Source organism: Rhagoletis pomonella, unplaced genomic scaffold, assembly GCF_013731165.1.
Source record: "Rhagoletis pomonella isolate Grant_MI unplaced genomic scaffold, Rhpom_1.0 Rhpom_scaffold_00002, whole genome shotgun sequence".
NCBI classification, from domain to species: Eukaryota; Metazoa; Arthropoda; class Insecta; order Diptera; family Tephritidae; genus Rhagoletis; species Rhagoletis pomonella.
This window is the reverse complement of record NW_023458556.1, coordinates 70,755,233-70,778,699: the sequence shown is the minus strand read 5'-3', so window position 1 is coordinate 70,778,699 and position 23,467 is coordinate 70,755,233. Positions and strand designations below refer to the sequence as shown.

General features: G+C 34.2%; 1 protein-coding gene across 3 annotated transcripts in view; it reads left to right on the top strand.

The window, feature by feature from the left end:
• Positions 1-23,467, top strand: part of LOC118734033 (tyrosine-protein phosphatase 10D) — a 451,470-nt gene that overhangs the window by 346,981 nt on the left and 81,022 nt on the right. For all 3 annotated transcript variants that reach the window (XM_036463726.1, XM_036463725.1, XM_036463724.1), the window contains exon 3: positions 19,013-19,259. In XM_036463726.1, coding sequence (XP_036319619.1) covers positions 19,013-19,259 — 247 coding nt within the window. The remainder of the gene's footprint in view (positions 1-19,012; positions 19,260-23,467) is intronic.

The window sequence follows — 23,467 nt, the reverse complement described above, 5'->3', positions numbered from 1 at the left end:
GAGCCGTGATTATTAGCAAATTAAATAATTTTTTTATATTTCATTTGTTTCAGTTTGGTAAAGTACCATTTAATTAAAATAAAAGCTGACTTTTTTACCAGGAGTGGCTAGTAATTTTTGAAAAACTTATTCAGCCTTATGACAAGTTTAATTTTCGCCCGAAATCTTTCACTTTTCGCTTGAAAATAATTCGGGCGAAACTTACGAAAGGGTAATATATGTAAATAAGTATTAAAGGAGCGTGGATGAAGTTTTAAAAAATGTAATAAAAATTAATACTTGCGTAGACCATACGCTTTGTATGCCGCAGTTCACTGATTCAAATCCCAGTGGTCTAGATGAAGAAGTCAATGAAGCGATGTGTTGATCTCTGAAATAGCGGCTATAATTTCTTATAAAATAAATACGTGACTCTTACAAATGATTCAGTAATGAAAGGTTTTGTGGTAAATCATTTCTCTCGCCCCCACATAAAAAATCGACTCCTTTAGTGATGAAGAATGTTGCCCACTCTACAGTTCCTAGTTATGTTCGTAGTAAAACCTAAACCTAAATAAATGTTCGTTTGCATTACTACCTCATTTACGAAATTTTTTACACTGATTTCAACCATAATGAAATGATTTGGCGCAAGTAACAACTAAAGATGATAAAAAGGGTTATTTTATGAAAAAGGAGGTTTTTTTAGTTTTTAGTTTTCTTAGCTTAAAAATATAAAAAAAAAAACAAAAATTAATTATATGATCAAAGTTACATATTAGTTTTTTAGATAAAATATTAATATTCGAAAAAGTCAAAAAAGTTCATTTTTAAACTTGTATATCTTCTCTATTTGTTACGTGCTTGAAAGGTTCTATCGAGCCACATTTCTGTAATGTAACTATAACCAAATCATGTGTTGAGAGAAAAATGTTTATCTGACGTAACTAAACTTTTTCATGGCAGAAATACGCCGTTGCCTGCGGAGGGGCGACCGCAATTAGAAAAAAATTTGTTGGAAGTCTCTCTGACCTGGGTCCTACCAAATAGAAGTGCGCCGCTCTATCCGCTCGAGTGCGACTATAACATCTAGATTTGTAAATTGTTGTTGGTTCCCACAAAAAAAAATCATTAAAATATGGCCTAAAACAGAGGTGGGCAGTTTCGGCAGAGCATTTTTGTAGTGTGAGTACAACTGATGTCACTGTGTGCGTGTGAACAAGTCCCCTGCAGAAAAAAATTATCAATTGATAAAAAAAACCCCCACTTGTAGTTAGCTTTTTTGCGGGATTTCTATAAAATATATAGTAGTTAGCTACAAAAAGCTATATTGAAACTAGTTGACAAGTAATGCAGGAGTAATGAAGAAGATTGTTTTCTTTAAACGCGTTTCTATTTAAATATCCTGCACTTCGCAAATACTTTTTCGAATTGAGGACAAATAAAAGGAAGATCGAAATTTCATATTATCATTTTGAAGTTATGTACATATGTCTGACAGAGTTCGAGTATGGGGCCACCTACAGCAGAAACAATATGAAATGTAATAAAATAAATAAAGGAATAAAAATAAAAAAATATAAAAAAATATAAAAAATATTTTGTTTTTCCTATTGATATTTTATGTCCAAAAGTAGTTAGTTACAAGCTAGTTACATCAAATGCAGAGGTAACCATCCTTGACCACATCTAATGCAGAGGTAAACCACCCTTGACTATTTCGCGGCCATCGCCATAGAAATATAGTAAGCTTTCGTCAAAGAAAATATGCAGATAATAAGTGACCTTTAGCTCTTTACTAATTAACTTAAAGTTAGCTTATAGTTAGATACATTTCCTGCAGGGTCGTGCGGTTGAATGAAGCTTTCGCTGTCTTCCCAAGCATAGCGTGTATGTATACATAATGTGACCAACCGTACTTCTTTCGGAAGTACAGTACTTCTTTTTGAGCCGCTGTACTTCGTACTTCGAAGTACAGTCAAATGTACTTCTTTGCAATGCTTTGTACTACCCAAGGCACATTGAACAGGTAGTGTCAGTAGAACAGTTTTTTATTTATTTTTTTTCAAATTATTCGGTCTCTAAAATGTCAAATATTTTTAATTTCTTCTCACAAAAAATATAAATTGTCAAAATCTTTATGCATGTGAAACCTGTTCCCCATACAAAACAAGCGATTGAAAAGTAACGTTTGGGACGTTCACCTAACTCCGCAGCACAAACGCCGATTACTGGGCCTTGCATATGATGGATCAATGCTTCGAGATGCAAACAAAATTACCTAAGAAAGAAAGTCGCACCAATTTCTTTTCAAATTTAATTTTTAATTTTTACTTAAAATCAGAACATTTTTTGACACTTTAGATAAGACAACCAACACCAAAATACACATAAATGTTGCTTTTTCTCTAATACCTGTTTCGAAAAAATTCAAAACGTTAGTCATCTCAGTTAAGAAAGGTACTTATGGAACAACACATAAATTATGACTTTCAATAAGTTCACTTCTCTAGCTGCCAAATTTCGTTATAAATGGCTTCTCTATCCAGAAAAATTAAAGGGTGTTACCGAGTTTAAAACTTCTGACAGAACCACAAAAACGACAGTATCGATGCCATAGTAAACATTTTCTTATCCGGGCAACATATTAACCATTTCCTTATTAACTATCGTGCATTGCTTATTTTTTGGACCTTCAAGTAGTTTTGATTACTTACACCAGGCTGAGGTTGAACGACCCAGTAAACTAAATTTACATCTCGCAAAATAGACTCTCATTGTACTTATCTTAACTTTTGAGTCTGGGGAGAGTTCTCGACCTTCTCTAACTCGCAAAAGAAGTTTGAAATAATCTCACATTTTTTTAAAACAGTTCGTCGGCAATGACTTTTTAAGTATTCCAGCATTTTTAAATCATAAAAAATTAAATTTTTCAAAAACATTGTTCCCAGCATACCATCAGAGTCCGATAATAGACCGAAAAGAAGGCTTTACGGTTATTCAAAATGTTCTTAATTTTGCTTTTAATTAATAAGTATTAAAGAGTTTTCATCTTTTTATAGAAAAAACGCTAAATTAAAAAATGATTTACGTATTATTCAGTAAAAAACAAAAACGGAAAAATCCTGAAGTAAATCAAAAAATATTTTTTATCTTGTTTAAAAAACATACGTTCCCTTTAGGTTTGGAGCCACTTTGCGCCCGCTCTATGGGGTTCTTTACCAGATCAACCATACTTTCTATTAAATACATCTAAAAAGTTCTAAAGTTAGACAAAAGTAATTATGCATTATTGTTTACCTCTAAATGCGTTTGAAACTGCCATAACGTCAACAGCGTTTTTGCGGTGTCTTGCGACACAGACTAAATAAACAAAATAACAAAAAAAAAAACACTTTGACTGAAATGAACGTAGCAATGCTTTGTTCAATGTAAAACTTTAAAAATTTTCCATGAAAATATTTAAAAGCGGTCTAATGATTTTTAAATCTGATACGTTTGTGCATAGTTTCAGATCGCGCACTTTAATTTGAGCACGATTAGGAGATCGCTGTTAATAAGCGCCTTGCCTTAGAATAATAAATAGTATAGATTTTTTATTAATAAAATTTATTTGTTAAATTTGTACACTGTTACTATTTTTATATGTTCTGCTTTTACCATTTTCTCATTACTTTCATACTATTTTTGGTTTTCAGTCTCTGTACTTCTTTGAGCTATGAAATAGTTGGTCACATTATGTATACACGAATACGCCGCTAGTCGTATAATAATAAAAATAACATATATACATATGTTCCGGAGGTATCAATGATATTTTTCATTTTCATCACATTTCGGAGAAATAACTTTCCAAAATCTAGAAAAATTCCATTTTACTAGATATGAAATGGCGTATTATAACCATTATCCCATTTTATATAAAATGTAATAAATTTGCTCAACTTTAAGGCTCTTGAGGCACGTCTTTCCGTTATCCAATTTCATAAGGCTTCAAATAAAGCGCCTACTAATGTGCACAGATAAAAAAAAAAAATACCTGAAAACTCCGTAACTTTCACATCAACAAGTAGTATTTGTTTGCTTTCGTGAAGCTCAATGATCCCTTCAGCTAACAACCATAAAATTGGCCCTCCTAGTCAGCCGCTACTAACCAGCTTTAGACATTCGGTGACTCTCAATGCACTTTTTGCACTACACACCAGTGTTGCCGCGAATCATTTTTAGTGGTAGCCAAATTCCTTTAAAAAAAACTGGTATTTTTAACATGGGGATGTCCTACGAGATGGCAATTGTCAGATTTCGGTCAGAAATATACCAGTGTCATACTAGTTCAAAATAGACAGAAAAATACTAATCTAATTATGGACCAAAACCACTACTTTGGGAGTCAAAAAATAAAAAGAATTCATGAATATACAATAAAAAACTTTTAATTACACTTTAATATATTACACATTTTTATTTAGCAGCTTTAGATTTGCCAATAATTAGTGTTAAATTTGTTGTGTGTTATTTAAAAGCAAAAATAAATACATAGATATTTAAAACTTTCGAATATAAATTTAAATGCATTTTTCATTAAATGTTATTAAAAGTAAAAGGTTTCAGGTACAATAAATACTATGTTTTTATCTTTTTTAATAATATTGAATATGCAAAAAAAACAATTTAGTTAAAAATAAAATGAATACTTTAGATCATTTTTGAGTGAACTAAAATAAAAATAAAAGTTTTCATTAAAACAAATTAAATTCATTAACTTTGCACATTTCAGTCCATTATTTTTAAAAATTTATAAAAGTAATAATTAATGTTTGAAATTTGAGATTTGGATGAGAATAAAATAAATAAATAATTATAATTCAAGCAGTTATTAAATATTCTTAATTTTTGTTCATAGTTTGGCTTGTTGATTGATAATAGAAATTAATCAAATGATTATATTAATCGTGTAATTAAAAAAAGTCAAAAATAATTGAAAATGATCAAAAATAACAAAATAATGATGTAATTTAAATTAATGAATCAACATTTTTTTAAAGTAGTTAATTACACTGGTCTACAAGGGTTTTGCGAATAAGACGGGACCTGGTGTTTCCGAACGGATTTTTCGTGCTGAACACGAATCTGGGGTCCAAAACTTCCCATCACGTCACGTTTTCGAGAAAAAAGGGGTTGAAACCCCTAAAAACAGCGTTTTTGGACATTTTCGAAAAATTGTAGAGCTGAACCCTGACGTGCTACAAACTTTGTATATGTCAGAAATTAAAGGCTAAATCGTGCCCTTTCGAATGAGCCCTATGCCGAATTAATCGCATGCACCCTTAGATCAGGGGGTGTATTTGTGTCTAGGAGTCCAGGGAAAATTGATCGCAGAAAGAATTTCATCTTAAACGACCATATAAATTTCTTAAATTTTTAAAATCTAACTGCAGATTCGTAATCAGCGACTTTTAATATAGTTAAAACCTTGGCATTATTAATTTTCTATGATCGTTTAAGATTAAATTCTTTCTGTGATCAATTTTTCCTGCACCCCTAAACACAAATACACCCCCTGCTTGAAGGGTGCACGCGATCAATTCGGCATAGGGCTCATTCGAAAGGGCACGGTTTAGCCTTTAATTTCTGATATATGCAAAATTTGTACCACGTCAGGGTTCAGCTCTATAATTTTTCGAAAATGGCCAAAAACGCTGTTTTTAGGGGTTTCAACCCCTTTTTTCTCGAAAACGTGACGTGATGGGACATTTTTGACCCCGGATTCGTGTTCAGCACGAAAAATCCGTTCAGAAACACCAGGTCCCGTCTTATTCGCAGAAAAAAAGTTGAAATTTGTAGACCAGTGTTATTAATCATTAAAAAGGTGGTAATATAGGTATTTAATCATTAAACGGTTATCCAAAAAAACATTATTTAATTAATAATCATTATGAATAATAATCATTATTTAACAGTACTGATATAATTGAATAATCTATATATATAAAAGTGGTGTGAAAAATGTATAGTAATTCATCAATTGAGAACGGTTGGACCGATTTGGCTTAAATTTTTTTTAGTTGTTCGTAATTGCCAGGAGTAGGTTTTTACGAAAGAAAATTTAGGGAAACCCCTTAGGTAAAGTCGGAAAATTGGAAAAATCGAAAATTGATTTTTTTTTTGTATGGAATTTTGTGTGAATTCCTTCGGAATGGCATTCGAATGGAAAAATAGAAAATTCTAAGTGGAAAACTCAGAAAAATCCGGAAGATCGCAAAAAATTTGAATTTTTTCGACGAAAGCTTGGAGAATTTCGGATAATTGTGAAATTCATTGGCAGCTTGAATCAATTGGGAACAATTTTCTCCTATGTTTCATAACTGATTCGAATGGGTGCTGCTTTTTTGGAAACGTGTTTAGAAGAAGGAGTGCACAAAGTTTTAATTTTTCCGATAGTTGGCGCAGGGGTCGAGCTATGCTTAAAAAAATGCAGTTGGTTCGTTGGTAGCCTTTTGCCTAGATTAGCATATAGGATTCATTTTTTCCGTTAAGTTGGTCAGAGACCGAACTATTCGAAACTGTCTTATTAATGGTCCGATTTGCTTGCAATTTAGCACGTAGGTAGCTTATTGGCTGGGTTAACATCAGAGAACAGCTTTGAGTATGATCGAGCCTTTTTGATCACACTCACTAAAAATCAAGCACAAGCGAACGCCACACTCGGCTACTATGTGTTCGATCGAGATGCATACCCGACAGCTGCTTTGGTTACGAACGAGTCTGTTCGATCACCCTCGCTATAAATTGAGCACAAGCGAACACCACACTCGGACACCCGCAGCTAACCCGAAAATTTGTGTAACAATGAAACGGACACCCGAACATTGCGATAAAATGCAGGACAACAAAGAAATTTACGCTGAAGGTAACTGGCGCCAATATGTTCCCACAAAGCATACGAAAATGTTGTTGCTTTGTGCTTGTGCATACGCAATGAAACAATTAGAAGCGAAGTAGACAAAAATGTTTTTGCATCTATTTCGTATAGTTTTGCGTGGAAAGCTGTGTGTTTATACATTAGAACACAGCCTAAAACTATGTAGGTACATAAGTACTTTTACAAAAAATAAATGTGCACCGAGTGTATAGGGCTTGGGCATTGCCGATCTACACACATTTATACCTAAATGGATGTAGGCGTCGTGATGCCGCATTTTGTATGAGCAAAAATATAAGAAATGGTTAAATGTACACTTAAACAAACTACCGAAAAATTCAACCTTCTCTTTACCCTCTACGCACAAAAACTAAGAACACCGCGATGAGAAGGCAACATTTTTTGTAGAAACAAAAACGTCATAAGCCAATCAAGAAAATTTTGTGCACACTCGGGTTGAAACTCGAACACCCGGGTATATTGAGCTGCAAAGCACCCGAACCCAATCAAGTATGTATGAAAAGCAATCGGGTGTTGTGGCCAACATGTTCGTCTTGAGCTCAGTCGATAACGAACAATACTTCTGCTCGTATACAGAGAACGATGCAAAACGGGTTTTGTTAGATGATCGAGTATACACGAAAATCATGCACCCGCTGCAGATGTCTGGTTAACATATATGATATTTTTTCTGATAGGTGGACCAGAACCGATCAATTCCAAAAAATCTTCAATCGAATCGAGTCATTGTTTTACAGTTCGAAAGGGGTTTGGTTGAAGGTACCGCAAACATGCGGGTATTGGCTATTTAACAATTCTTATTACACAGGCCAACAAAAATGGAAAAAAATTTGATGCAGCAAATGTTAACGCTATTTTTGACAGATTTTTTGTGCTGATTACGAATCCGTAAGCTCCAGATTTTAAGAAAAAACGAGGTCAAATTGTCAAAAAATCTAGTTTTTTGCAATATTTGAGAAGCTCTAGCAAAGAAACAAAAGGGTGGTAGAACCTTCCACTTAGGCTTTGACTAAAGCAAGTTCCCGCACCTTTGCTTGATGGTCACTTAGGGCTGGTTTCTCCAGCTCAACTTAACTTAGTTTAGCCACTTTTAGACTTAAGTCAAAAGTTAGCCTACGTTTTACACAGCTTATTCTTGACTGAGTCGAAAAAATTGGCTTAATTAAGTTGAGTTGGAGAAACCAGCCCTTATAGTCATTTGTTGAACAAGAATAACTGATTCGGGAAGTTTGAGTTCCTACCGCAATCAAGCAAAAGGTGATAGAACCTTCCACTGTAGGCTTAAATTAAAGCTAGAACTACAGACTACCATCCCTGAAAGTACTATTCCTGCACCTTGCCCTAATGGTCACCTATACTCATTTACTTTTTATCGTCAAAAATGGTGTAAAAATCAGTGTTAGCTGTTAAATAAATGACTATAGGTATCCTCAGGGTCAAGGTGCAGGAATGGTATTTTTAGGGATTGAAGTCAGAAGTCCAAGCCTTAATTTAAGCCTAAGTGGAAGGTTCTATCACCTTTTGTTTCATTGCTAGACCTTCTCAAATATTGCAAAAAACGCGATTTTTTTACACTTTCACCACATTTTTGATGATGGATACATTATACTTACGTATTCTTAATCAGCAAAAAAAAGCCTATTAAAACCAGCTTCAACATTTGCCGCATCAAAATCGGTGTTGCCCTCTGTTACTTACACTAATTATATAAAGAGAAGCTCCTTCTTTTTATAAGAGGTGATCTCGCGAACGGCTGTACCGATTTTTTTAAATTTTGGACACCTACTGCAGACTTTGGATATATTAAGGGAGCGTGGCATCACCTATGCATATCGAATTTATCATACCGTATATCTCTGAAAGTATTTGTGGTAATGTCCTGGAAATTGGTATAGAGATTTTGGGACTACTGGAAAAGGGAAGTGGTGCTTTCCAAACATATTGAAACTTTTACCTATCTGTAAATATACAGCGTGGCGACGAATAACTGTTACCCAGATATTTTTGAGAAATAAAAGAGTCCTTTATAGATTTTGCGAAAAAAGTATTTTATTGTTATTTTTCCACAGATTTTACTTTACTTGCATTAATTAGTTTTTAAATTTTAATCCTTATTTACATTTGCCAGCAGTGTAAACTTTGAGAGGAAAGTTCATTTGGCACGCAGGTCTTCGTCAGTTAATTTATTCCATATCTTCTGTAACCATAGGCTAATTTTCTCCATTTTGAGTCCCTTATACTCCCCCTTATGTCCAACCTAAGGCCTCATACTCAAAAATCGAATAGACTCGGAACTGGTGACTAGGACGGTCATTCATTCGACCAACCTTATACAGGTTTTTTCTTTTTTGTACTTTTTTTATACAAAGCCTAAGAAAAAATACACCTGAAAAAGACTTGCGTGCCAAATGAACTTTTCTCTCAAAGTTTACACTGCTGGCAAATGTAAATAAGGATTAAAATTTAATAACTAATTAATGCAACTAAAGTAAAATCTGTGGAAAATTATCAATAAAATACTTTTTTCGCAAAATCTTTAAAGGACCCTTTTATTTCTCAAAAAAACCTGGGTAACAGTTATTCGTCGCCACGCTGTATACACCCAGAATACAGTGTTTTTTTTTTCTTTTTCGTAATAATTTTTTTTGTACCAAATTTTGAGTATGCAGTTTTGTAGTTCACTCAATAGCTGTATAAGATACCGTTGATTTTTGAGAATTTTTTTCGCTGATGATGTTGCGCATTTTCTCCGTATAACGAATGCGTTAGAGTTTTTTTGTATGGGAAAAAATGCCGAAGAGTGTCAGTAAGTAAAAGACTTATTCTGGTGGCTTAACTCCTCCTAAACGACCGAAACGATTTTGATGATAATTTTTAGTGGCGCTGGAACCGAGTTATTGCTAAAAATCGTCGATTCGGAGGCACAGGGATCAAAGTTAAATTACTCCCGTTAAATCAACCATCAGAACCATTGCGGTCCTTGCTTTACGGTGACTAAACAGAATGTGGGCCAATGATACTCACCAGTTTGTAAATTGCCACCAACTATACTATACAGATTCAAGGACGATTCAGTATCGAGCCGCAAGGACTTCTTCCCGGTATAACGCTGTCGTCAGGTTATTTAAGACGGCAATGGGGATATGCCTACCACAAAACCAAACAAATTTGAGTTGCTGGCGAAAACGTTGGACCAAATATTTCAATAAAAAAATTAATTTTGGGCGGGACGAAGTTCGCCGGGTCTGCTAGTATAATAATATTTTGTGTACTTTATTGTATTAAACTGTCGAAGTCAAATAAAACAGGGCATGAATAAATCGTTTTGTACTTGGTACAAGTCTGGTAATTTTCGAACTAGTTCGGTTTCTGTCTGTCTGTAAATTCTAGTTGTAAACTAGTATTTTTCCTGACTAGTTTGGGATTTCACTGCAGGGAAATATAACTTACGAGCATGCTGCAACAATATTCATTTCTTTACAAATGAAGTCAAGGAAAGATCGAAATGATTAGAGCCGAAATTTCATAATTTTTCTACCATTTTGTTAAACATTGTTTTTTTTTTTAATTCACAACTGCAATATCGGGAACTTAATTCTCCACACACACGGCTTTGACTCATATAGTGCAAGAAATTTCCGCCAAAATACTTTTTACCTAGAAAATCTAGCTAATTTCACCACTCACGACACCAGCATGCTGGTACAATCATAAAATTTTCAAATATTTTTTGAAGTCGCACCAGTAGCTGGTACAATCACACCACAAGAACATACACGGTCAATCGACTTGATGGGCCATTTAACAAATTAAGCATATTAAGGGCCGTAAACTTATCTATTTTAAACTATAGTTAAATCGTTAATAGATAAGTTAACAACCCTAACACTTTTACAGTATGTATGTATGAAAACGTAAGGTACATACAATACATATATGTATATATATCAGTCTTTCTTAGTTTAAAAATTCATCTCTTACATAAATGAAAAAAAAAGTTCAAATTAAGTATTAAGTACAACTTTTTCATGCCAAGTATGAATAAATTCTCCAAAAGGCTAAAAAAAGGGCTAGGGACGATTTTAAATTTATGTGGCCAAAAAAAGTATGTGGTAGCTAAATCTAGCCACCAAAAGGCTAAAACGGCAACACTGCTAGACACTGTTGCAGCTTTTTCACTACCTTGTGAGTTTTTTTTGCAGATTCTGTGTTTCTTTCAGGTATGAGTGTCGGCGGGCGTTCTCATGTAGTTACTACTAGAATCTTCCTGTGGGCTGTAGCTCAAATTTCAGAATTTGAGAGTTGTTTGTTCTTTTACACTTTTATATGCCATTTATGCAGTCAACCGACAGCTAGGAGTTTTTAGGCGTAGGTCCGGTGTGCATTTGCACATATGTACATGCATATGTATATATAGAATATGTGGACTTGGTATTAAATACTTACATACATAAGCATACATGCAAAAAATGTTTGTAAATGTGCCTACATACTTATGTACAAATGCATATTTAATTTTATCAAAGCCACGAATCAATGTTAACCGAAACCAAATCACCATCGCGATGCATCGGTGGCGCCACACGAACAAATCAAAAGTTTAGGAAACGCCTTAGTACCATTATTCATATAGATACGTATGTATAGTTATTAGGCATATGCCTTTTTTCTAAAATTAATCTATCAGGAGAGGTGGTCGCTATGGTGTTGTGGTTAGCAGTGCGAGCTACCATTCTGCTGGGCCTGGGTTCGAGTCCAGGTTTCGACTAACATCAAAAACAAAAGAAGAGAAACAGTTTCCTCTAATAGCGGTCGCCCCTCGGCAGGCAATGGCAAATCTTCGAGTGTATTCTCCCACGAAAAACAGCTTCCCATAAAAATACAACCGCCGTTCGGAGCCGACGTAAAACTGTAGGTCCCTCCCCTTTGTGTGACAATATCAAGGCATACGCCACAAATCGAAGGAGAAGCTGGGTCAAACACTAACATATTGTGTAAGTGTATCTATTATAATAAATATTATTATTATGAGGAGAGGATGATTAAAAATCAACAAGTTTTTGGTACAAATTTGGTACGAAAAGTTCCGGCAAAAAAAAATTTTACTGGAAAAAACAAACATATTTATACATATGTGCATATGTATATAGTATATGGATTTCTTTTATTTTTTATTCCGTTTACATGTCTACAAAGATATATGCTTTTTCAGTATCACAGATGGAAATTCCATAAAAAGAGCATATGCATATATGGAAAACTCCTCATCCTCTCTCCAGAAGTATATTTAATTTTAGAAAAAGCCCGCATGCATTTTATTGCGCGCTGTTAATATGAAAAGAGGTAGTGTTTTAGGACCTCCTAAGGAATGGACACCGCATACGATTGGTTTGAGTTGCATACAACTACTTGCAATTAGTGGAGCCTTCGATGCCGACGCCTCCTGGGCGTAAATGACAAATCTCCATTTGCATTTCTGCCAAGAAAAAACTTACCAAAGTAAATACATATTTTTCTAGGTGGCGTAAAACATCCACAACAAGTCACACACAAGATATTAATGAAGACTTCGGTGAAACTCTGTGGTGGTGAAACGCAAAAGTGGTGAGCGCCAAATATTATTGTGGGTTTTTTATACATATAACTATTTAATTTTTTGGTCATCTTTTTGGAATAAGTATATACATATAGTCGATTCCACAGAAAAGTAAACCAGTCATATATTTTCTTGTTTTCAAATTTATACATATTGGTGATTATTGGTATTCACTATATCTCTCAGCTGCTTCTGATGCTAATTTCCCCTACCTGGGTCCGCCACTGTTACAAGACCGTACAATTGCTGGCATATGCAGACGACATCGATATTATCGGGAAAAACAAGGGCTACGTCTGTTCTGCCTTCTCGGGATTGGATAGAGAAGCAAAGCGAATGGGTCTGGTGGTGAACGAGGACAAAGCGAAGTATCTCCTGTCACACAAACAGTCAGAGCATACGCGTATTGGCACCCACGTCACTGTTGACAGTTACAAGTTTGAAAAAGTAGACGACTTCGTTTATTTGGGAACCAGCATTAACCCCAATAATAATGTCAGCCTTGAAATCCAACGGAGAACCACTCTTGCCAACAAGTGCTACTTTGGGCTGAGTAGGCAATTGAGAAGTAAAGTCCTCTCTCGTCGTACAAAGATCACACTCTATAAGTCGCTCATCATACCTGTGCTGGTGTATGGTGCGGAGGCATGGACAATGAAAACATCTGATGAGGCGGCTCTTGGAGTTTTCGAGAGAAAGATTCTGCGAAAGATTTACGGACCTCTACGCGTTGGTGATGGCGAATATCGCAGAACGATGAGCTGTATGAGCTTTACAGCGATATAGACATAGTGCAGCGAATTAATATTCAGCGGCTCCGCTGGCTTGGCCATGTCGTTCGAATGAGTAGAAACGCTCCTGCTCTGAAAATATTCAACGCGGGCTGCGATGCTGGTAACAAAGGAAGAGGAAGGCCTCCTCTGCGTTGGAAAGACCAGGTGGAGAAGGACTTAGCTTTATTTGGCATTTTCGATTGGCGACAGTTAGCACAGAAGAGAAATGACTGGCGTGCTGTTTTGGACTCGGCCAAAATCGCTTAGACGGTTACTGCTCCAATAAAGAAGAAGCAGAAGAATTGCATGAAAAATGATATTTCTTGCCCTCATTTGCTTAAAAGGCAAAAATATTTCACCAAATTTTACTTATTTGTAACAGCTGACGACCGACGCACGCGATCTTTCTGCTTTCTGTTGGCGTTAGCGTTGTCAAATTTTGGCTATGTGCACGGCTGCATTGAAATTCAACGCCAACGCAACGCCAAAGTTGTGGGTATGTGGACCGGCCTCTATTCTTTACGCAAATTTTCCCATATCTACATATACATATACATACATACATATGTACATATGTCCTTGAACACCAATCCACAAATACATTTTTTCACCAAGGATTATATTTCATCAGGTATACAGTAGCGTGGGCCGAAAATCCGCTTTTTTAGAATTTTGATTGGTAATAGCAAAAATATGGTTCACTATGCTCTAAGAAAAATCTGTGTGAAATATGATAATTTTTGGTCAACATCTTAGGCTCGCCCAAGTCCATCAAAGTTCAATATGCTCAAAAAATAAAAATTAATAAACAAATTAAGTAATACATTGTTTTACTAAAATTGCAATAATCTTCTAACGTATTAGTCCTACATATTTTAGTATATGGACCTTTTTTGTAGAGAATCGAAGTTAGCTAAGAAAAAAATTTTTTTAGTACGTGAACTTTGATGGACTTGGGCGAACCTAGGATATTGACCAAAAATTTCCACATTCCAGACACACAGTTTTTAGAGCATAATTACCAATCAAAATTCTAAAAAAGCGGCCGAAGCCCACGCTAGTATACGTACATATATAAATATGCATGTTATGTATGTACATATTTATGTATACAACTTTAAAAAATATTGTACTAAATAATCTATGCTTATGTTGATAAATAAATTTAATTTTTTTGCGTTCTCTGGTTGCACCGCGCGCGGCATGAAGGCAAAAGCACCCGTGGCAGGAGCGACAAAAATTAATAACTACCCTGACGGAAACAAGTGATTTTTTTAAATCAACTAATTGAAAGACTACTTTAAAACAAATGCAATGAGTAAATGTTTCGAATTTTTATACTCTTTGCTCAAAAAACAATTTGTGTCTTGGAAGTATGAAAAAGCATCTGTGAAGTCCAGAACGCAAGCGTATTCAAAGAAACATACTGACTTTGATGTTGTGTAAACCAAATTCATTTTAAAGTAGTTGAAATTAAATGCAGAGTCGGACAGTCGACCTGCTGCTTGCACACAATTCAAGCAGAACATTTGAAAGCGCATTTACATGTCTGGCTGTAGATGAGCTTGCAAAGATGTTTGCTACAATTGGTCGCAGCCAAGAATGGCCATGTTCAAATCTCATCAAAAATCATCTGTGAAGTGCAGAACGAAAGCGCATTCAAACGAAACATACTGACTTTGAAGTGGTTTAAGCCAAATTCGTTTTAAAGTAATTGAAAATACATGCAGAAAAAGGCAATTGACTGCTTCCTAGGACATCACCATGTTAAATAAATGAGTTCGTTGCAGGTAAAATAGTGAGAATTTCAATTAGTTATCATTGAAAATAAAGTAGTTTATAAATTACTTTCAAACTAATTCAATTTCCTGCAGGGTAGCGACTCCGTGCAAGTTTCCGTGTTTTTTTTTTTCTTTTAAATAATGTATTATAGAATAAGGATTGATATTCAATGTAAGCGATTAAAAACTCTGATCGAGAAGTAAAAATACTTCCATTTGTTTATAATTTTTTTTTTTTAATAAAAAATGTTATACAAACTAATGATTGGTTGAAAAATTGAAACAATCAGGTTAAAGCATGTCTAATTAACTATAATCGTGGAAAAAATTAGCAAGATAAATGTTATGAATCAGTGGATAATAAATAATTACTGAATTCATCAAAAAAAAGTTAATAACAATAACTTTTGTAAAAATTCGAATTTTGCAAAATTGTTCAAATTATATTTTTTTTATGTTTGTAAACCGAATAAAGTGATTTGTTCGAAAAAATCTTGATATTCCGACGAATTTATAGCCTTGAAGTCGGTTAAAATGTTTGAGTTCTTTGTTAATTTTATGTAAATAAAGTGCAATTTATGAAACTTTAAAAAGTGTATTTATTTATTACATACTGTACATAAAACTTGCATAAATGTTAAAATATTATCTGAAGCGAATTTTCAGTATTTTCTGGTGATATATCTCTAGAAGTAGGTAGGGATGGAAGTCTGGTAGGGATGAAACGATAAGAGTAAATACAAGTACATACTCGATATTTTTCCTTCGATACCAAGTAATTTTGATATCGATACTTTTGAACCAAGTACTGAGTAGGTATCGAAAAAATACTCGTATCGTAACCCGATACCAAGAGGAATTTTCTTTTGGAATTTTTTCCCGCACTAATATAAAGTAGCCAGTGCTTATGGCTGCTTAAACGCCAGCGACCTTCAAATATTAAAGATGTTTTTTTTTTTTCTGAAACCTGTACGCACTGAACTCTTTTAACAGATATTTATCCTGTTTTTGCATCAGGGAATCCATTTCCACGGTAGCAAAAACCAAAAAATCTATTTAAAATATTTTTTTAACTTCATTGAAGGCTGTTCTTAAGCCAAAAGGATAAAAATCCAAAGATTTTTTTTTTTGTCTTAAGGTCAAGGTAATTTTTCATTTAATCAGACCTTTAAAATTAATTTCAAAAGTAAAATTTTTGATTTTTTTCTTTTTTTACCTAAAAACAACATTTAATATATTTTTTAAAAACAATTTCGATTTTTGCGATAAAGGAAATGGATTCCTTCATGTACGAACAGCAAAAATATGGGTTTAAAACTTTTTTATAAATATCATTGCATACCGGTTTCAGGCCAAAAACAGGAAACAAATTTAAACCATCTTTTTTTGAAAGTCATTTTAAAGGTCATGGTAATTATTCAAACAAACGAGGCTATTTTTTCCTGAATTCCCCATCTCAAAAGCTTTAAAACACCGTTACATTTATTTCCCTATCTCTTCTCGTTTGATTTTGTCCCTTTTTTCAAAAATAGAGCACTGTGCGCCATATACACGGCCCAACGTACAGAGTAACTCTATTATTCCTCGCGCTAAAAACATTATCGGACAATATTAAAGGTGGTGGAGACAAGCTCTGTTACAGAAAAAATAAGCAAAGGAGAAAAGAGTAGGGTGCAAAGCATGGATGAAAAAAACCTTATCTTATCTTAGAAAAAACTAAAATGTTTAACGTAGCCCAGCCCAGAAATTTCGTGTGGAAATTTAGCTTTATAAGAACTCACCATATAAAATCCGTTACTTTTTTACTATAAGAGATATACACCTGGAATTTTGTCAACTTATAAACGAAGGTACAGTATATCTGCCTACGATAAAAAATCAAATTGGACTTCCCAAACCCCCGAAATTCAGCATCCAAAATGAATATTGGCACTGAGTGCCCAACTCACGGTTGTAAGGTTAAACGAAATTAACTCCTTTGCGTAAATGATTAAATTTAATCCAGTTCATACCGAATAATTTAATAGCCAGAAGTACCGGTACGAGTAGGTATCGATACTTTAGATCCGATATTTTTCGATATTGGTCATACATGTGTACTCCTGTACATATGCATATATTCCATTAGTTGGCTTCGGAGAAAAGATATTAAAATCCAAGGTATTAATTGTAATTACAAATGCAAAAAACATGCAACAGAAATCTTTGTTGCTCCCAGCTGCGAGGTGGAAATACCTTTTTGTACACAAAAAAAATAAAAAAATTAAATAAAGAGAAAGAAGAAATTGCATGTCCATAAAGCTTTGAAGTACACAGCTTTAGAGAAAGGAAAAAATTAGTGCAGTTTAAGTAAAAAGGGCAACACAAAACTAAGCACTCCATGGCACCTCTACGTCTGCAATAAGCCATTTTCCCTCCAGTTGATTTTAATTTTTGTAACGACAAGCGTTAGCGCATTGTTATTATTATTATTACTTTTTTGTTAACAAAACGCAACCCCATTATTTTTATCAGTTGCCTTTTCGTGTTGGCATTGTCTGCGCATTTTAATGTTTTAAAGGAATCCTCTTATCTCTCAACTCCATTCTGTGCCAAAACGGAAAGTTTTAAAATATTGAAAAAGTTTTAGCTGTATTTATGCATGTTAAATTTTCTCTGCAAAACTCAAATACATTCACATATCACTAATTCCCTGCAGTAAAATTTAGAGATAGTCTGAAAAAGCGCTAGTTCCGAACTACACATTTGAGAACTATCTCTGAACTAGTGCAAAACGGATGCAGAACGGGACAGTTGAAACTTGCGGTGTAAATATGTAAATGCTCACTACTCGTACAATACGAAAGTAGCTCAGCGAGAAGACATCCGACTCAAGCATCTTAGGTCGCGAGTTCAAATCGCGGTGGAGGCAGTTGTGAGTTTCCGAATTAAATGAATTTAAACTGTTTCGTGCAGCTTACAAATAATTTTAATTTTTTTTTAATAAAATATGTAATAGAAAAGAAAAAAACGAAAAAGGTATCCAAAAATGGAATCTTAAAAACGGTTTCTTATAAAAAAAACTGTCCAAACCGGAACCGGTTAAAAACTAGTTGCAAAGTAATGCACTGGGAGACAATTGCCACCGCCAATGACATCGCCGTGTAAAACTGGACAGTTGAAAGCATTGCTTGGGTATTGAGCTAGAACTAGTACTGTCGGCAAAAGGTCTAGTTCTACGCTACCTCTGAACTAGTCAGATTTTCTGCAGGGTTAGAGTGGAAAGTTGCTAAGTCAATTTCTACAAATTTTGCAGGGAAGGAAAAAATTCGTATAACCATTTTCTTCAAGTATCTTGCAAAACTTTGAACACAACATTTTGCTTGCTTAAAGCAAAGCAAAACTACATACGAGTCAACAGGATTTGATGTTAATTAAAAGATTTTCTATTACTTTGGCCCTGTCGAATTTCCTGTGCCTCTTTTGGGTTTAGCAAATGTGGCTTTCATTGAATATAAACGGAAAGAAATAAAAAGTAATTACCTCAATCCTTTTGGAAACGATCCTTTTTTAATTTATCTTTCCTCCTATATCATGGTTTTTGCAAAAAGTTTAACCTAGCACTTTTTTCAATCTATGCGAGCGATATGTTTTTCGCCGATATTTTGTTTCTTTTAGAAAGGCAATACCCGTATTCGTAGATGTATTTATTATACATGCTATTTGAATCCTTAAAGTATTTTTTTCATATTTCATTACATTGTTTCCCCCTAATATTCTATACCATTAATTTATTTAAAATCTGTAATTATTAGATATGCATTGATTGCATAAATAACTTAAGTTATTTTTTAGTTTATATTGTTTGGAAAGACACCATTAGTAGCTATGAATACATGTATGAATGTTTAACATAAACTAAAGTTGTTTATTCTATCTTCACTTCTTTTGTCTTTTACAGAATGTGTTTTGTGCCGACTTAGCCATAAGCATACCTAATAATCAAGGACAGGACAATGTTTTTTATCGCATCGACTACAGTCCGCCATATGGTGATCCAGCGCCAAACACCACAATACAGTCGCGCGAGATAGGCGAGGAGATACAGTTTTCCCATGCCCTTCCCGGTACCAAGTACAATTTTTGGTTGTACTACACGAATTACACTCACCCTGATGTACTGTCGTGGACAGTGACAATTACCACAGGTAAGTAAATAATGACAATAATCTCGATAGCTTTACTTACAGCTTCGCCAAACCGAGATATTTTGCATTAGTTAAATTTTGAAGCAGTCAAATAGTTCTGTTCTTTTTTTATTAAAAAAAAAAAACCGGTTTTAACTCAAGTAGAGTAATAACACTGTAGGGATGCTAAAATATCACAAACAGCGCTCAACTTAATTTTGGCTCGTTGATTACGGATATGTATACCATTTTTCTAGATCGGGATGGGAATGAAAAAAAATCAAACTTTTATAGGAAAAAATTAAAAAATAACAGATATTTTATGATTTTCTTAATTGTAATAAAGCTTATTTAAAAAAACAACTCCAACGAAAAAGATCATTGGATAAATAAAGTTTTGAATAGTAAAACAAATATGCGCAATGATTTCATACAAAAAAATTATTGGGTGTTTTCATTTCACAAATGGCTATTTTATTTAGCCCTCGATTTTCTTCGGTGATAGCCTGATTTTTTGTAACAGAACAGGCTTTAATGAAACTTAAAAATTTGAATTTTTTTCATTCACAATGCAGATCCGTAATCTACGACCCAAAATTAAGTTTACGTGTCTCGTGTCTTGTGATATTTCAACAAGTAATTTTTAGCAAAAAAAAAAAACCGACTTAAAAAAAATATATATATATCTATATATTTCATGATCCAATGATCGGATCTAAACCAAATTAGTATGGGACCACCTCTGAGACACTACCTTTCCGTTGCAAAAATTATTGAAATCGGTTGATGTGGTGCAAAGTTATGCGGTAACATACATAAAAACAAAAAAAAAAATATTCCAACGAACTTATAACCTCCTCCTTTTTTGGAAGTCGGTTAAAAATTGAGATTTTCCTTAACGAATCACTTTGTTGGGTAATAACCAGTGTTGCCAGAACTTTTTGGGCCGACCGGCTAGATTGGCAAAAAAAAGCGGCTAAAAACGGCTAAAATGTTTTAGTGAAATTTCACATAGACTCTGGCAAAAAACGGCTAAAATGTTTTAGTGAAAATCCACATGCTTTATTTAAATAAATCGCAAGAAACGAAAGACTAGTTAACACCATTAATTTATATCGAGTGTATATTCCTCATCATCAAATGAATCACTATTGTATATATCACCTGAATTCATTAATTTTAAGAGATCGTCATCTACAGTAAAATTATGGCAGCATTTTTCTTCACGTTTTAAACCGTATCTTATATATAAAATAGCGTTTAACGTTTTAACGCACATTGGATTTCTTTGCTTAGTTTTTATTATATTCATTGAACTAAATATTCGCTCTACTTCTGCATTACTTATAGGGAAAACAAGAAAACTAGGTTGCAAAGGTCAGCAAAAGGGTTTTCTCCTAGGGCATTTCGAAATTGATAAACTTCGGCCCAAAATTTTACAGTTGAGTCTAAATTACTCCAGGTATGTAACGTTAACCGATGCCATTGCATCTCTATGGATGTTTTTTTGTCGGCATTATATTTGTGTTTTTGTTGCTGTAGTTGAACAAATACTTTTGGTTTAATTACTCTTAATGCATTTCCAACCGAAAAAAGTCATTTTTTTTAGTTTGGCAATATTTGTAGGGAGGCGTTGGCGTATTTGCTTTATTAAAGTGATAATAAAATAGCGACCATTTTCTCGAATTATTTTCTCGGCTTCGTGGTCAAAAGCGTTTGTGCTTACTTTTGTTTTTAAATACTCTTCAAAACTGTGATAAAACTGAGGAAATGGAGCAAGGTATGGTTCCAACGGGGAGCATATAGGATCAAATGTGTCCGCGCTAATAACCACTAGGCAGCATAGATGCGAAAGTAAAACATTGAGTTCATTAAAAATCTTCATTGGGTCTGCATTATTGCTTTCGAAAAACTTGTTTACATTTTGCACCTGAAAATTAGGCAAATAGTAAAATCGGCTAAAAACGGCTAACTTTTTTTTACAAACCGGCTAACAAATCGGCTGCCGGCTAGATCAAATTTTCTCCGGCTAGTTGCTATCAAAACCGGCTAAATCTAGCCGGAAAACGGCTAAAATGGCAACGCTGGTAAAAACATTGATGCTTTTGGTTTAGCTGAGGGAGAGACAGAGACCAGGATAGAGATAGGGGAAGTTGGAATTACCTTTTGTCAAGAGCAGTGTTGCCAAGTTTTGAATTTGAAAAAGTACTAAAACCCAAGAAAAGTCGCGTTTTTTCTTGAAAAAAGCACCAAATTTTTATTGGAGTATTTAAATGTTAAAATTTTCTCCGTTTTGCTAAATTTTTTCTACAATTCCTAGGAAACGAAAGCAAAAACCAAAAACGAAGTTTCATGAAGGTTGTGGTAGTTTAAATCTACACTGCAGTCTCTTATGATCTTGTGAACTAAAAGAACATAAAGAACTTTTCTTTCGACCGCTTAGCACATGAAACGTAATGAAATTTGATTTTCCTTTTCAATGTGTCTTATAGCGTTTTCTTTTCTCGAAATAATGTTGCCTTTATTCTGCCCTGCGCAAAGGCTGTCAAGCTTTCGGGTTCCTTTCTCAGTATCTTCACATGCATACTGCGTTCTCTTTCTTTAAAATGTTGCACCCTGATAATGTTGCCATATAAAAAGGTGGCATTTTTTTCGAGAAAAGAAAACGCCATTATTTGAGCGTATTCACTGGCGCATAGTGGGAAAAATATTTTTGTGTCAAAAAAGCTATCTACTCTTCAAATCCCACTCGATTTTGATTATTCTCTTTTTTCAAAAGGTTCGTTAGATATTAATTTTACTGTTACTGCTGCTTTTTTGAATAGTCGTAAAAAAATATAACAAATTCAGCCCAAACTAAAGGTCTAAAAGGCGATTCCTGATCCCAGAAATGGCAAATTACCGAATCTAAGTTTGACATGATTGAAATTGCTGCTACATATTTTGTTGGTAAACATATGCTCTCCGCATATGATTGTCATTGTGACATGATTTTGTTTAGAATTTTGTAAACTGGCTTAAAAAACTTACGGTTGCTATAAATTTTGCCCCCCTTTTTGTTAAGATTTACAGATTTGGTGTTTTCAAACTAAAAACAAAAGCACCAAAAAACGCACTAAGAACTAAATTCTAAAATTTTCGCGCTAAATTTAGTGCGAAAAGCACCAAGTTGGCGACAGTGGTCAAGAGGTATTCAAATCAAGTACTCACTTTACAAGCATGATGTGAGAGAGAGAGAAAAGGCAGATGAAGCGTTGGCGCAGCACGCACATTGTTTCGACTTTATGGAGGCAGGTGGAAATGGCATGATGACAGCTGATTAAAAATTCGGTTGAGCTTAGAGAGGTAAAAGTGAAAGTCGTAAATACACTGAGAGAAAAATCAACCAAAAATTTGTTAATATTACCAAATTCAAACTTGAAAAGGAATAATTGTGATTTTTGGTTAATATTAACAATGCCTTGGTTGATACTTTCGACCATGATTTGGTAATATTAACCACAATTTTTTTTACATTAACCAAACTTTTGGTTGGTGATTATTTCGTTTCAATACGCTTATGTTCTGCACTTCACAGATGCTTTTCCATAATTCGGAGACACAAAACAAAAATATTTATTATCATTTTAACATGTTGCCTCTTGCGGAATTTGCAAATAACAGCAAGCATCTCTACAAACTCAGCTACAGCCGCTTTATAAATGTGTCTTCAAATGTTCAACTTGAAACAATTTTCTCGTCGTTTGATTTGGTTCTGCACTTCACAGAGGCTTTTTTGTAATTAAGAAAAACCAAAAACAGAAAAAAAATAAAAATTATGTATCGCGCTGATGGCATTCGTACTGCTGGAAGCCAACAAATAACAGAAAGCACCTCTGCTCGTTCAACTACTGCCATACATACGAATTTGTTCTCAAATGTTCAACTTGAATCATATTTCTTACAATCGGCTTATTGACCATGAAAAAATCAAACCATAACTTGGTTGAAAAAACCGTTGTGCTTTTGGCTCAGTGTACAAAATTTCATATCATTTACTAACGCCCCCTCTCTACGAATGGTAAATTTCCAAATAAAAATATTAGAATCGGCGCGATACGGACTAATCTGTCTGAATCTATTAAAGCAAGCAGGACCGTAGAGGGGAAATCCGTGCCCGAGGGATCTTGAATGGGGGCCTCTGGTGTAAAACTTAGATGAGAAAATTAATAAGAATATCGTAGTATACT